General features: G+C 41.3%; 1 protein-coding gene across 3 annotated transcripts in view; it reads left to right on the plus strand.

Annotated features, from left to right (window-relative positions):
- The first annotated feature begins 3,420 nt into the window (after positions 1-3,420).
- The window catches only part of ltbp3 (latent transforming growth factor beta binding protein 3), a 42,003-nt gene continuing 31,863 nt past the window's right edge, over positions 3,421-13,560 (plus strand). For 2 of the 3 annotated variants that reach the window (XM_055043725.1, XM_055043724.1), the window contains exon 1: positions 3,421-4,084. In XM_055043725.1, coding sequence (XP_054899700.1) covers positions 3,844-4,084 — 241 coding nt within the window. In that variant the 5' untranslated portion in view covers positions 3,421-3,843. The remainder of the gene's footprint in view (positions 4,085-13,560) is intronic. The other variant, XM_055043723.1, reaches the window with a different exon arrangement.

Raw genomic sequence — 13,560 nt, forward strand, 5'->3', positions numbered from 1 at the left:
TGCTTGTATTTACTTCTAATTCCCTTTAAGCATTTTGAATTGCCTTGCTGCTTAACATGTGCAACATAAATAAAATTACCTACATTTTGCTTTCAGCTCATCATTACAAAGATGCTTCTAATTATGCTACGAACTACAGTTATTAGTAGCGTTTGATTGAGAAGTACTTTGTATGATGAGCTCAGCAGATGTGCAGTTCCCCCCTGTGTTTGCTAATTGCTGCTGCTAGTCTGAAGGAGCTGAGTTAGGAAAGCCAGAAAAGAGGAGTGATCTGATTACCACCAGAGATTCAAATATTGCACAAATATGCATCAAAAAGTAAAAGCAACACTCTGGTTATGTTTTTAATGAGATTTTCACATTATGACAGAAAATAAAGCTAAACAAAAAGTAAATTTTATAAAATACCTCCAGCTCCTTTTGAATCTGAAATATTTTTATTCTAGGAAAAAATAAATCCAGAGCCATCCCTTCAATTCATCCTTTCCTTTGTGGAAGTTATCTGTTAAATTGCAGAGGATGTATAAAAAAAATCTTGTTTTTTCACTTTCACAGGTTGGCTATTTTTTTTATTTCAATGCACAAATGCACAACTTTTAGCAGCAGGATACGTGTTTGCACATATTCTGTGTTTCAGGTTGCCATGTAAAAGTATGTCCAAAAGGTTCAGCTGGTGCATCATCTTCAGTTTCCTCAAGCTGCATAACCATCTGGTTTTGCAGAACAACTGTTTGCCTTTTCTGTTTCTCTCATTATCTTGTGGTGCATTTAGTACCCTTTAAGTTGTTTTCAGGGATGGAAATCATTAAATTGTACCAACAAATATTCAGGGATTGGCTCCTGACTGACCCACAATATGTTTACACTCTGCGTGTTGATGTGTGTGTGTGTGTGTGTGTGTGTGTGTGTGTGTGTGTGTGTGTGTGTGTGTGTGTGTGTGTGTGTGTGTGTGTGTGTGTGTGTGTGTGTGTGTGTGTGTGTATCTTGGCAGCTAATGACGCCGCTACGCCGAGCAACTGGGCAGAGAAATGTGAGTGCAGCCTGTGAACTCTCTGCAGACCCATGCAGTCATTTCCTCGGCGGCTGAAAGTAAACACTCTCACTTTCTAAAAGCGGAAGTGATTCTCTTGTTTTTCTTTTGTGTCCCTTTGTTTGCCCGAGGCGCCTGCAGACCTGAGATTGGTGTGTCCTTAGCTTTTTTTTTATCATCCATCAGTCTTTATTCAGCCGGGAAACACAGCTGAGTGTGTCTCTCAGATGAGTTTGGCTCTGATGACAGAACGGTGTCACAATTACAGTCTGCTTCAGTGAGAGTGCATCCCTGTAGGCTTGGCTGTTATTTAGTTGTGTGGACTCATGATGTTACACTGTAATTTGCAGCAGCTTTGGAAATATCTCAGCTGGCAGCTCTGGTAGAGTTGAAGATACTTGTACTTGTTGCAATGAGTTGGTTTCATAATCTCTGTGTTATTCATTGATCCTCTTATTAATTTTATGACAAGACAGAGAGTAGAGTAAAAACACCAGTTAATCAGTTGGAAAGTGGAAAGAGGATGGCACAAATTCAAACTCTCCAGTTATGGCCATCCACCCACATTACAGCTTTTGAGGCTCATAGTGACTCTGGAGGAGCTGCAGGGATTTATAAGATTATTGACAGAACAGCTGTTTGAAGCAAGTCAGGATGGATTCATGGTTCTTCAGGAGAAAATCTGGCCCTGCCATCTTTGGAGGTGCCTAAGGTCGGTCCTGGAGGGCCGGCATCCTGCATGTTTTAGTTCTCTCCCTGGGGGTAGTAACAACCTTTTCAATGTTCTTCTTAGGCCTTCTAATGAGACATCATTGGATCCAGGTGCGTCAAACCAGGGGGAGAACTAAAACCTGCAGGATGCCGGCCCTCCAGGACCAACTTTGGGAACCTTTTGTAGCTAAATTGATACTCCACTCCAGCTAAACGACAGGTAAGAGTGAAACCCTGCAGACTTTTGAAGATCTACTTGTGAGTAGCTGGAATACACACCAGCTACTGTGATTCTTGCGAAAACTGATTGCATGACAACGTACAACAACAGCTACAGTTTCCTATTACAGTGAATGCTGAAAGCTAAGATCAAGGCAACATGGAGAGTCAGACACCAGTGAAGAAATACTCCAACCTGTCCAAACCAGAGGCTCTACAGGCTGCCAAGAGACTCCTCAGAGCTACTGCCTCAAGAGATGCACAGGAGAATCACAGCCAGGACAATAAACACAATGTTCCCCCCTCCAACATCAAGGATGATTTCTCAGTGGCAGTGAAACAACATGAGATCTGCGCAGAGTTAAGACTGAACAACACAGGAAAAGCAAACGAGAGAAACAGGAACCACCTGACACCAATACCCTTTGGCTGGAGAAACTGAAAGCTCACCACGGCAATCTCCCAGAGCGACTGGATTGTCAAGCATGAGTTGGGCCGCAACACGATCTGATCCAAGGCACTTATCTGGCTTTAAAAACTCAGCGCCCAGTGAACTCTCAGCAGCACAGATAAACCAGATTGAGTGGTTGGCCCAAGGTTGAGCAATCCTGATCATGACTGTCCAATAAAAAAGGACGATCCCATCCAACTACTCATCAATAGTCTCTCTCTGTACTACATTGAAGCTCCTGTCAGCAAATAAAGCTGCAAATATGAGCGGTCGCATGTCTTCAATAGACTTAAGGAAGAAATGGAGAGGTTCCAGTGGTGTGAGTGATGAACAGGCAAGAAAAATCCTGAAATGAGCGCAACGTATGATGTAAACCTCAAGTTTCTATTCTTCTTCAGTACAGGACGATTCATTTTGTGAAGTCAGACTCTCTCGTTTTGAATTTAAACACATATTTAGGTAGTTTACAGCTTCCAGGTTTGGATATGCCATATTCTTAAATGTCTTGGATGTAACTTTATTTGTCTTTTCTTTTTACATTATCCTTTCAAACACTTTCTGGTTATCTTTTAACGACAATCTGAGGTCCAGTCATTCCACATGAGGGTCTGATGACACCCAGCAACTAAATGACAGTCCACACTTTCAGATTCATTTTAATTGATCTAAAATCCGGTATAGATCTGGTACAACATGTCCTGCGGTTCTGTGTTGGGCAAAGCCTCCAGTGTTTCATGGATCCCAGCTGGGAATCTGCTGCCGCGCTCCTATATTTGCAGACATACATGAACCTCGACAGAAAGGTGCATCGAGTCATAAATCAGGGGGCTGACGACAGAGTGACACTCGCAAATGTGTGGCTGTGATCTGCGGAGCGGGGGTCTGGGGGGCAGGAGGAGGAGGAGGAGGAGGTCCTGGGAGGAAGAGCCAACAAGGAAAGCGCCTGGCCTGCCTGCAGCCTGCCTGCAGCTTGCGGCGAGCTTTCTCCAGATAGGATTGGCTCCCTGGCTTTCACCTCTCCTCCGTCTCCTCCCTTCTTTCTCTCCCAAGCCCTCATACGCACCAGTCCTCGCCAACTCTCCAACACAGCACGGCGAAAAGACGGAAGGGAAGACCGAGGAGACGCGGCAGCAAAACTTTTTTTTTTTTTGGACCAACGGGAAACTTCCGAGGATGGCAAACGTGGCAGTTTTGCAGGCGGACCACCTGGATACGCAACGGGAGTAACTTTTCTTTCCCCTCTTTCCTGAAGAAGAAAACAGAAATCAGGACGCAATTCTTCTTCTTCTGTTTTTTTTTTTTTTCTGAGTCCACCGTATGAGACGTCAAAGTTTCCCCCTCGGATAACAAAGCGGGATTCCCGTGAGCTGGAGCCGGAGCCAGCAGATTTCATGCCCTCGGATCTCTGCGCGGGGCAGTGAAGGATGCCAGGATGCCCCGCTTGACGATCTCCCGTCTGCTCGTCATCTGGCTGAGCGTCCACAGGCTGGTGTGGGGCTCGGAGCGCGCCTCGGCGCGGGAGCGCTTCAAGGTGGTGATCGCGCCCCTCATCTGCAAGCGGATCTGCCTGAAGGGCCAGTGCCAGGACCGGTGCGAGCAGGGCAACAACACCACGCTGATCGCAGAAAACGGCCAGGGCGCCGACACGCTCATCGGACAGGGCTTCAGGGTTGGTGAGTGAGAGGGAGAGAGTGGAACAATGCCGTGTTATTTCCTCTGGAGGGAGGGGAGGTGTGGAGAGACCTCTGGGCTGACCTAAGGGTTTTAAAGGTTGCGGTGGCTTCCAGGCAGACCTTATAAAAATACCATGGACAGTGAAAATGCTAATTACAGCCATGGAACTCCATAAAATAGCCTAATTGGGCAGAATGATTTACCCTGGCAATCCCAGTTTAATGGGATTATGGCCAGGCTGCACCCAGAACTGTAACCTAACCAAACATAGATCTATTTTATACAGACCTATAACTTTTAAACCAGCTCATCAACTAGATACACTTGGGTGAGCTTCATGCACTTTTATTTCTGTAGCAGTGAGTGGGAGAAGTGGAGTGCTTTCAAAATTGTATATGTACTTTTTTATTATTTTTTAGGTCTTGTCAGTCGCCAGCCACAAACCACAAGACATTTTATCAGGGTTTTACACACAGACCACCAGAACGTAGTCCAGAATTGCAGAGAAGAAGAAGGAAAACGCTGCATTTATCATCTTTTTTTTATCTTGTATTCAGATCAATTTAAATAATATTCAGTTTAACCAATTCCTTTTAGAGGTGATCGAATAAGTAAGTAAAGCCTACCTGTGTCTAAATCCAGTAAACTGTGAGGGAATCAGAGGAAAAAGGGGGACACCCTGGACAGATCAGAGATGAAGTTGTGCAGATTCTTAGAGCTGGGTCATGTCAAAGCTTTGGAGATCTCACTGGGTCAATTCGTCATATAAAAACTGAGAATGTGGCTTGATGCAAGTCTTACATGGGCAAGTCTGCCCATGTAAACTGACTGGCTGAGTGAGAAGAGCAAAAATCATAGAAATAGCCTGGAGATTTGCTTCTCAGGTGGGAAAATCTGTCGGCTGAAGAACTATTAGCTAATCCACAAATCTGGTCTTTATGGAGAAATGGCAAGAAGAAAACCAGTGCTGAAAAAATACATTAAAAATCAAACTTCACTCTGAACACTGCATGACCTCTATAAGACATGGTGGTGGCAGCGTCATGCTGTGGGAGACTTTTCTTCTGCTGGATCAGGGGAGCTTCTTAATGTTGACGACAAACATCCACGGAGCTAAAAACAGGAAAACCATGAAGAAACAGGGAAAACCTTCCAGGTCGACACACTAAAACATAAAACCGAAAAAACAAACGTATTTATGTGTTGGATTGGTCCAGTCAAAGTACAGACCAACATTCAAATGAAAAATTGTCCCAAGACATAAAATAACATGTTCAGATATTCTCCTTCCATATTTTGCTTTCATGAAAACTTCAGTTTCTACTATCAAATGTTACATATGACCCCAAAAACTTACAGTTTTTTGGCCTGAAATATGGTTCTAAAATGTAGAGACTCGGCTGTGCTGAATGCAAATTTACCACACATTTTTCAGACTTTCATTTAGTTTTATTTTTTATTCACCAATTAGTGTCTCTACAGCAAACATTACAGGCTGACAAAAAGCAATATTAATTTGAAATTATTCCTTTGAGGAGTGTAAAGAAATGCAAAACGAGTTTTATAATGTTACTGTTTATCAAATGAAGTGACGCAAAGATGTTTCAATACGGCTCCCTTGGAAAATAGGTTTTTAACCCTCTCAGGCTCAAATTGCTTGCAAAGACTAGCTAAGTAGCACCGAGCTGTTGCAAATCTGCAACATCTGCCTGGAGAGGGTCAATTTGAAAGGGTTTTCACCCAAATAAAGGCTAAATGAAATAAAATAAAAAGAGAAAAGGGCTTGAATAAATGATTATCAGCAGGATTAACGGCAATGACATTGAATAATTAATTGTTGCAGCCTGTCAACATGGGAGAGGTTATGAGCTCCTTGCCAAGCTATTTAAATTCTCCGGAGAAAAACATTCTTCAGAAGTGGAAAACATTTAGAAGAGTTGCCAGGCTTCATAGAAATTAATGTCCCAGCAAATTTCATTTCAAAGTCAGACCGTGTAAAAAAATCGCAAATTGCTCTGCTTTATTGCACGAGTCATGAGAGTAAAATTAGATCAAAGCTGGCCAACAATGTCTCGCATGCTTTTGCATTCATAGCTAATGGATTTCTGTATTCGCTCAGGTTGCGCTTGTGTGCTATGAAAATTAGTTTGATGATCTAAAACATTTAAACATGACAACAAAATAAAGCATTGACAGAAATAAGCATTGGGCTTTTCATAGGATGCCAATCCTCCTTAAAAACAAACATACATTATTGTGATTAAACTAATTCCTTCAATCAACTCAAGTTACTTGACTCAATCTCTTTTACTTAGCAAGAGGCTAAAATGAGGTGCGGTGGGCTTTACGCTGTACTTAAACACTGTAAAATATTCCCATGCTGCACTTTGATTAGTGAGGCTCATTACATGGAACATAAAGTGCTCCACAGATCTATATTTCTCCTTCCCACTGACTCCAATCTCTGGTTGACAAAGGTGGAGCCCTTTTTTTAATTTTATTTTATTTTATGTATCAGATCAGAGTTGGTGGTGCCTAGCAGTCTACATCGATCTCACATCCAAAGAACTACATTCAACCTCCCAATATTTTCAATCGAGAAAAGAATCCCTGCAGACAGTCAGAAAATAAAATAAAACATTTTTGCAAATGAGCTGCGATGCTAGCTCTTGTTCAACAGATAAAAGTGTGCCTCTCTTTCAGCAGCATGATTTAGGAGCTGCTCGTGTTAACTCCGCCTGTGCTTTTTCAATCCATGCAGGTTTGTGTTGGAATTTGTAGGGAGAAGAGAAGCGGGTACTGGCAACAGCAGCATAAATATGATATACTTTATGACTGCGGTGCTATTGAAGTCCGCTGACTCCTGCTTGGAGCGCCGTGACGCCGTTCTTCCTCTCTGATGCCGTTCAGAGTCAGAAAGTTGGCTCAGGAGTCAGTTTTCCCTCTTCTGCCCCAGTTTCCATGTGATGCATCACGTTCTGGAGCTTCTGTGTCCAATAAACAAAAAGAGGCATATTGGATTCCTGGAATACCTCTCAGCGCCTCTGGACCATGGTCCCATCATACAGTCCCCTACATTTTCCCAGTCAAAGTATCTGAAAAGTTCCCAGCTGAGTTTGGTGAACAGATGGATGGAGGGTTTGACTTTGGTGCTGGAATGTCGTGGAAATTTCTCCCTCCTGTGTCAAACGACCATTGCTACAGCAGCAACAATGCAGACTTTTCCATATTATTGTGCAGTTCAGATCTGCATTTTCTGCATTCGGTCTGAGCTGCATGTTTTCCTGTCTGTGCTCCTTTATGCACCAGGAATTTCACTATTTCTAAAATGTAGAAGACGCCAGCATAAGAATGCGGTTGAAAACAACAGGACAGCAAACTCAGGTTGTGGTTTGAACAGCTGCAGGACATATCGGTGTTGGCAGAGGTTACAGCTTCCTGTCAGGAATGCTCTGAATTTTTTAAAAAACCAAGAGGGGCTTGAAAAAGATCAGATTTACAGCTTTAACCTTTGAATGTTAGAGATTTTTTTTAGGTTGAATACCGTATGTGACTTAGTGACTGATCAGAGTTATCGTCCAAAGTCCATGGTTTTCTCTGGACAATTAAAACAAAAACAAAAAACAAAACATTGTCTCCAGAGTGAGATGTTGCATAAAACACTCCGTGTTCGTCTGTGAAAAAAATCATGAGGTGCTGTAACTCAACAAACTTTGACAGGATCGCACAAGGTAATAAAATGTGCAATTTTTCAGACAAATTAGGATTTATTCCTAAACTACACATGATTTGATTCCAATACTTTATTGAGCAGAAAGAAAACAAATAAATGAAAAAAATAAATAAATTGAAAGAAAAAACATCTTAGTTTTTCCACAGAGGGGAATAGTGGGATCAGCTGATGATGCCTTCGCCAAATAAGTAGCATTTGAAGCAAATCGGTCACATGTGGATCAATCTGGTTGTATTCCAGTAACATTTACATTAGCTCTATTATAATAAAAATAGATAATAAAAATGATCTATAATAAAAAATTTCACTTCAAGTTTCAATTTTATAGCCAAACAACCAACAAACTGTCTAATCAGTAACTTGCTCTTCTTTGTACAGAACCATAAGCCACATATTTTGACAACTAACGTCCATAAAACAGGAGCATGTTAAAAGCTAAAAGCCGGTAATATTAAAAATATACTAAACCACATGTAAACTTAAATAATATGAATATAAAAGTGTTTTATATCAATTTCTTTGACATCATTCATATATTTTCTTTTGTAGAGCTGTGGATTGAACCAGCATGTCATTGCTTTGTAATTTTTTTTATTGTTAATATGTGCAGGATCAAGTATCGTTCCCTGCAAACTGCAACCCTCCCCTGCACAGAAAGTATATTTTAGTTCCAAGTTTTTACGTGTGCAGGTCTAATTTTGGATTGTTTTAAAGCCTATCCTTCTGAAATGATCTATGTACAGACATAAAACCGGTGCACATAATCAAAAAAAAGTGCTTTCCATCAACAAATCCAATATATTTTTTTTCTCTGGGTTCTTTTTTTGTGCCATCAATCTTACAGAGGCATCTCATACATCAGCTTCACTGACAGCAGCTGCTGGCTCAAACAAACCACCCTGAAAGCCTCTCGCCCCTCCTGTTCGTCTCAGCAGCATCCCCCCTTTTCCCTGGGTTCTGGATGTCTGAGCTGCTCTGGATTCCCGTCTTATTCCCGGCTCGGAGGCCCTGCGTTACACAGGAAGTGCTCTCGTCGTGCCCGGTCTGGGCTTGTTGTCCCTTTAAGTCGGGCATCATGGCAGGCAGCTATTTCTGGGCTTTCCCATGTGGTTTTGTATTTAGAGCGAAGTGACAGTAGTAGCCTTGTGGTTTGTTTTGGTTTCTCCTCGGCTCGGGTCAGAGGTCTGTGGGAGTTGGGGAATGAAGAGCAGTCAGTTAAAAGCAGTAAATAGGGCACGGTCTGCTTTCTCTCAGGGCTGAGAGGCGAGTTTATTTTACCTTTCAGAGCCCTCTGCTCTTCCCCCACGCACTCCTCTTTCTCTCGTGCCAAACTGTTGAGAAGGCGGCCTGCAACTGGCAACCGTAAACCTACAGCAGTCCGTATTTTTGCCACAGGTTGGAATGAACTCTGAGTGGAAGCTGGACACGGCTCCCACGCTCTCAACGTTTCAAACGCACACGTAGGCATTCATTTGTAGCTTAGAGATCAAGAAACCTTCTTACCTGAGCTGGTGGTGTGTGTGTGTGTGTGTTTGTGGGGTGCTTTGCCTAAACTGTGGAGCTCTCATCAAGGTTTTAATATTCATAGAGACACATTCTTTCACCTCTCTCTGTCTATTTATGCTTGTAGAGAAAGTAACACATGGGGTTATTTAAGGTCTTCTGCTCCAATAAATCTTTCACCACTCTACAAGCAGGATTAAAGCAGAACCACACACATACACACATGCAAAGTCACATTGGAATTGGAATTTTTTTACCAAAATTCTGATCATAATAAGAAATTTATCACAATAAATGATAAACGATAGAATAAATACCCACCCTTATTAGAAAGAAAGCCATAGGACATTAATTTTGTAGCTTAGCCATGTTGGAAACCCGATAAAGATGAATAATTTGATCTTTCCAAAGTTGAATCCTTTGGGTTATTGGGCATATTTTTAACAGATTCCAAAATGTTTGTGTGGTGGAAAACTCTGCACATCACATCATCCCACAATATATTCAACGTATCGCCCCAAAGGGAGAAAAAAGATCTTGATCTTCTTTGTACCGTATTTACATATTTATCTTCCGTTCTGTATTTATTTTTATCTGTTTCATCTGCTGTGTCTTTCCCTCGCTCTTTCCAACTATCATATAACGTTACCAAGCTCAGTCTTATAAAGCCAGGAGGAGTGTTTCTCCTGTGATGACTGGACTTTAGGGGCATGTCAGTGAAGAATGGGCTACTTCGTATTTTGGTACTTTAGCCACATGGTCGAGTAAAAACTGAGTTATAGTCTTGCTTGTAAAAGTTAACGTTGAGCCGAGCGAACTCGATGCATCAGTAAGCCAAGCTTTAGAGAGCTGAAAGTAGAGGAGCATCCACATTAAAACAGCTCTTAACGTGATCTGGTGTTATTTAGACTAATAAAATGAATGACTAACTGAGCACCTATAACGATTACATGTGGTCTTCTTGGGGCTGGAGGTAGGTGGTCTGGCATGCCACACTTTTCAGATTTTATTTGCATCACCTTCCTTCTATCTACTACATCCCATTGAAGTATATAAAAGGTTTTTTTTTTTGCTGCAACCAGACAAAACGTGAAACAGTTCAAGAGTTTCAGTACTTTTCAAATCAGTGCAACCTCAGTCAGAATTTTCCATAAAATCAAACTTCTGCAAGTCAACAGATTTTTGTAAAAAAAAAAAAAAAAAAACACCCATCACCGTAAATTACATCTGGAAAAACAAAGCAGCAATTAGAGGCTTTTTTTTCTTCCATCGTCACAGGAGAACAGTGTTCTTAAGAGCAGCATGCTGAGCCCTACTCAAACAAACAACCTTCTTTGCCATCTTTAACACTCTCCTCCCATTTGCGTAGCATGTGGGGTTATTTAAAGCCACTGAGAGGAATGCAGGCCCCTGTAGCTGTAGCGATTAGCCAGGGTAAACAGAAGAACATGGAGTCGACCTGGGCAGCAGAGACGGATCGGCCTCCTGAGGTTACCTCCTGCAGGCTCCTCGAGGGGCAGGTACCTGACCTAATCTCAGCAGAGCTCTGTCAGCACTCCTCCACCTGCCTCCTCTCCGCTCCCTACAGCCGGGGCTGTTAGATAGTCATTATATGACATCATGTGCATATGTTCCAAGTTTCTGTCTGCTTCTCTCTCCTCTTACTGCTCTGCCAGGAAAGAGCGGAAAAAAGCGGGCAGTATTGGATTTGTGCCCATTTGGAAGCTATTTAAGGAGATGTAGCATTTTTCCATGACATATGAAACACATCATGCAGAGCATATTTACGTGTAAATGTGGATAAATGTAACTCTTCCAACTCCAGGGGTCCAGCAGGCTTTTCTGTCTGCTGCTGTTTCACGCTGGATGTGAGGACTGATACATAACTATTAATAACTAGTAATCGATTAATCGAGCAATTATTCTGACAATCGATTAATCGGATTAAAAAATGGCACATTCTACAGATTTTTATGAAAGATAAAATACAGTTCCTTTTTGAAAATAAGAAAATGGACATTTCATTGCCTGAAATGTAATAACATTCAGTAAGTCTGACCTGGGTGAAGCTAAATCTTTACCACTTGAGGAGTTTTAATCTTAAATGCTAAGTGTATATTTATTTGGGCTTAAATACTGCTCTGAACATGTTATTTTTAGTCTGTATACTCTAGTTAACGATTAATCAGTTACTGAATTAGTAGACAATCATTTCAATAATCAATTAATGACAATTAATCATTTTAATTGTTTCAGCAAAGATGGCAGCACAATGTACAGTTTGGGCTTCATTACTTCTCTGAATATGCATATATTGTTTTCTTTATACTTCAGGTAATGATTAATCGATTACAAAAATAGTTGACGTCATTTCAATTAATTGATTCAGAATTATTGATTCTGCCCTAATATCTACCGAAGATGGCAGTGCTGTGCATAGTCAGGGCTTAATTACGTCTCTGATATACTTTCTTTTATTATATTACTTTCTTTTTTTAAATTAATTGAGTCCTGAATCAAATTGAATGAGTTGATGATTATTTCAATAATCGTCAACTCAATCAGATTAATTGTTGCCCAGAAGATGGCGCTCTGTACAGTTTGGGCTTAATTACTTCTCTGAATATGTTTTTGTATTGTCTACATAATCCAGTTAACGATGAACCAATTACTAAATTATTTCAATAATTAAATAATAGTGATTAATCATGAATAATCACAGTTAATCGATTCAGCCCTAATGCATATAGCAGAGTTTCAGCGCTGATGTTGGGAAAGCAGAGACCTCTCAGAGTGTCTGGTGGTGGGCGAAGGTGTACGCTGGTTTGTGTTTGCTAAAGGGAGTGATTATGTCATTTACTGTGACGGCTGGCTCGGCCTGAGGACTCAGACACACTTCACATGTTGCTCCTCAGTTGGTGTGGGATGTGGTCTCACTGTGCCCATTGATGGCAGGCGCATTTAGGACGGCGGTTTCCTGCCTCGCAGCTGACGGTTGAGGGAAACGCGTCACGAGAGAGTGAACCTTTCTCCTGTTCTCCTTCTGCAGCAGGAACGTGCTCCCCCTCTGTGGGAGCCAGTCGTTTTTAGCCTCACCAGGTCATGGAAGTGGGGCAACTACTGGGATATTTATTTATTTAGGTGCATTTTTATGAAGACTAGAAACCTCACAGTGTTGGACCCACTGAGAGCTAACATCTGTTAGAGAAGCTTAGTGCAGCTTTGAGCTGTCGTAGGTTATTATTACGGTTTCTCACTGACCGATGGTTGAACCTCACCACTTTCACACACATTTCCTCTCACAGTTCTTGGAGTTTTATCAGGATTTTAATATCTTCAGAAATACAATGGAGACCAGATGTTTTTGTGCTCTGCATATATTTTCCCTCCCTGACAGACTTTAAATCAGTTTGAATGTTTCCTGTTTTTGGATTAGCACAATTATTGCTGTTTGCCTTTTTAGAGTTTTCTTCAATTCAACATTTTACACAAATTTACCTTGAAGTTGGTAGAAATGTCTTTTACGCTGTGTAGCGTGGGTCGGCCAGGTTTGGTTTTCTCCAACAAACTTCTCACGAGGGTTTTCTGGGCCTGTGGCCCGTTCCTCCTGTTGTAAGCCACTTTGTTCAGGCAGACATTTTCAGCTCTGCTTACAAGATTTGCTATCTGGTTGGGATTAGAGCTTTCTGAGGACCACTAAAACATTGATTTTGTTGTTTCTAAGCCACTTTGGAACCTCTTTGGTTGTGTTATTAACTTGCAAGCTTCCCTGTTTCCCTCCAGAAGTATTGATGAACATTATAGCAAACAGTTCTGTTTTCGTTTCATCAGATCACATGATAAGACTCCAAAAATAAGGATATTTGTTCCTGAATGCTTTTTGGGGGTTTTTTTGTTGTTGTTTTGAGCATAATGGCTTCTTTTAGCCCAAGCTGGTATTAAATTAATTTAATCTTGAAAAAAAAAACATTATTACCAACTCCAGTAAGTATGTTCACAAGGTCTTTTGCATCTTTGACACCAAAAAAGCATTTTCATCGTTCCTAAACGATGGCTGCAGATTCGTTGATGACTTTATTTGCTTGTAGGGCTGCAACGATTCCTCAAATGATGATTAAAACTTCTCAACGTAAATTACCGGCCTCAAAGCTTCATCAAATTGTGTTTCATTATTTAGCACACTGTGTCGTGGCCAGGTGATTATTGATGTTGCGCAACACTCTCACTTCCATTTTTATT

Source organism: Poeciliopsis prolifica, unplaced genomic scaffold (genome assembly GCF_027474105.1).
Source record: "Poeciliopsis prolifica strain line A6 unplaced genomic scaffold, Auburn_PproV2 SCAFFOLD019, whole genome shotgun sequence".
Taxonomy (NCBI): domain Eukaryota; kingdom Metazoa; phylum Chordata; class Actinopteri; order Cyprinodontiformes; family Poeciliidae; genus Poeciliopsis; species Poeciliopsis prolifica.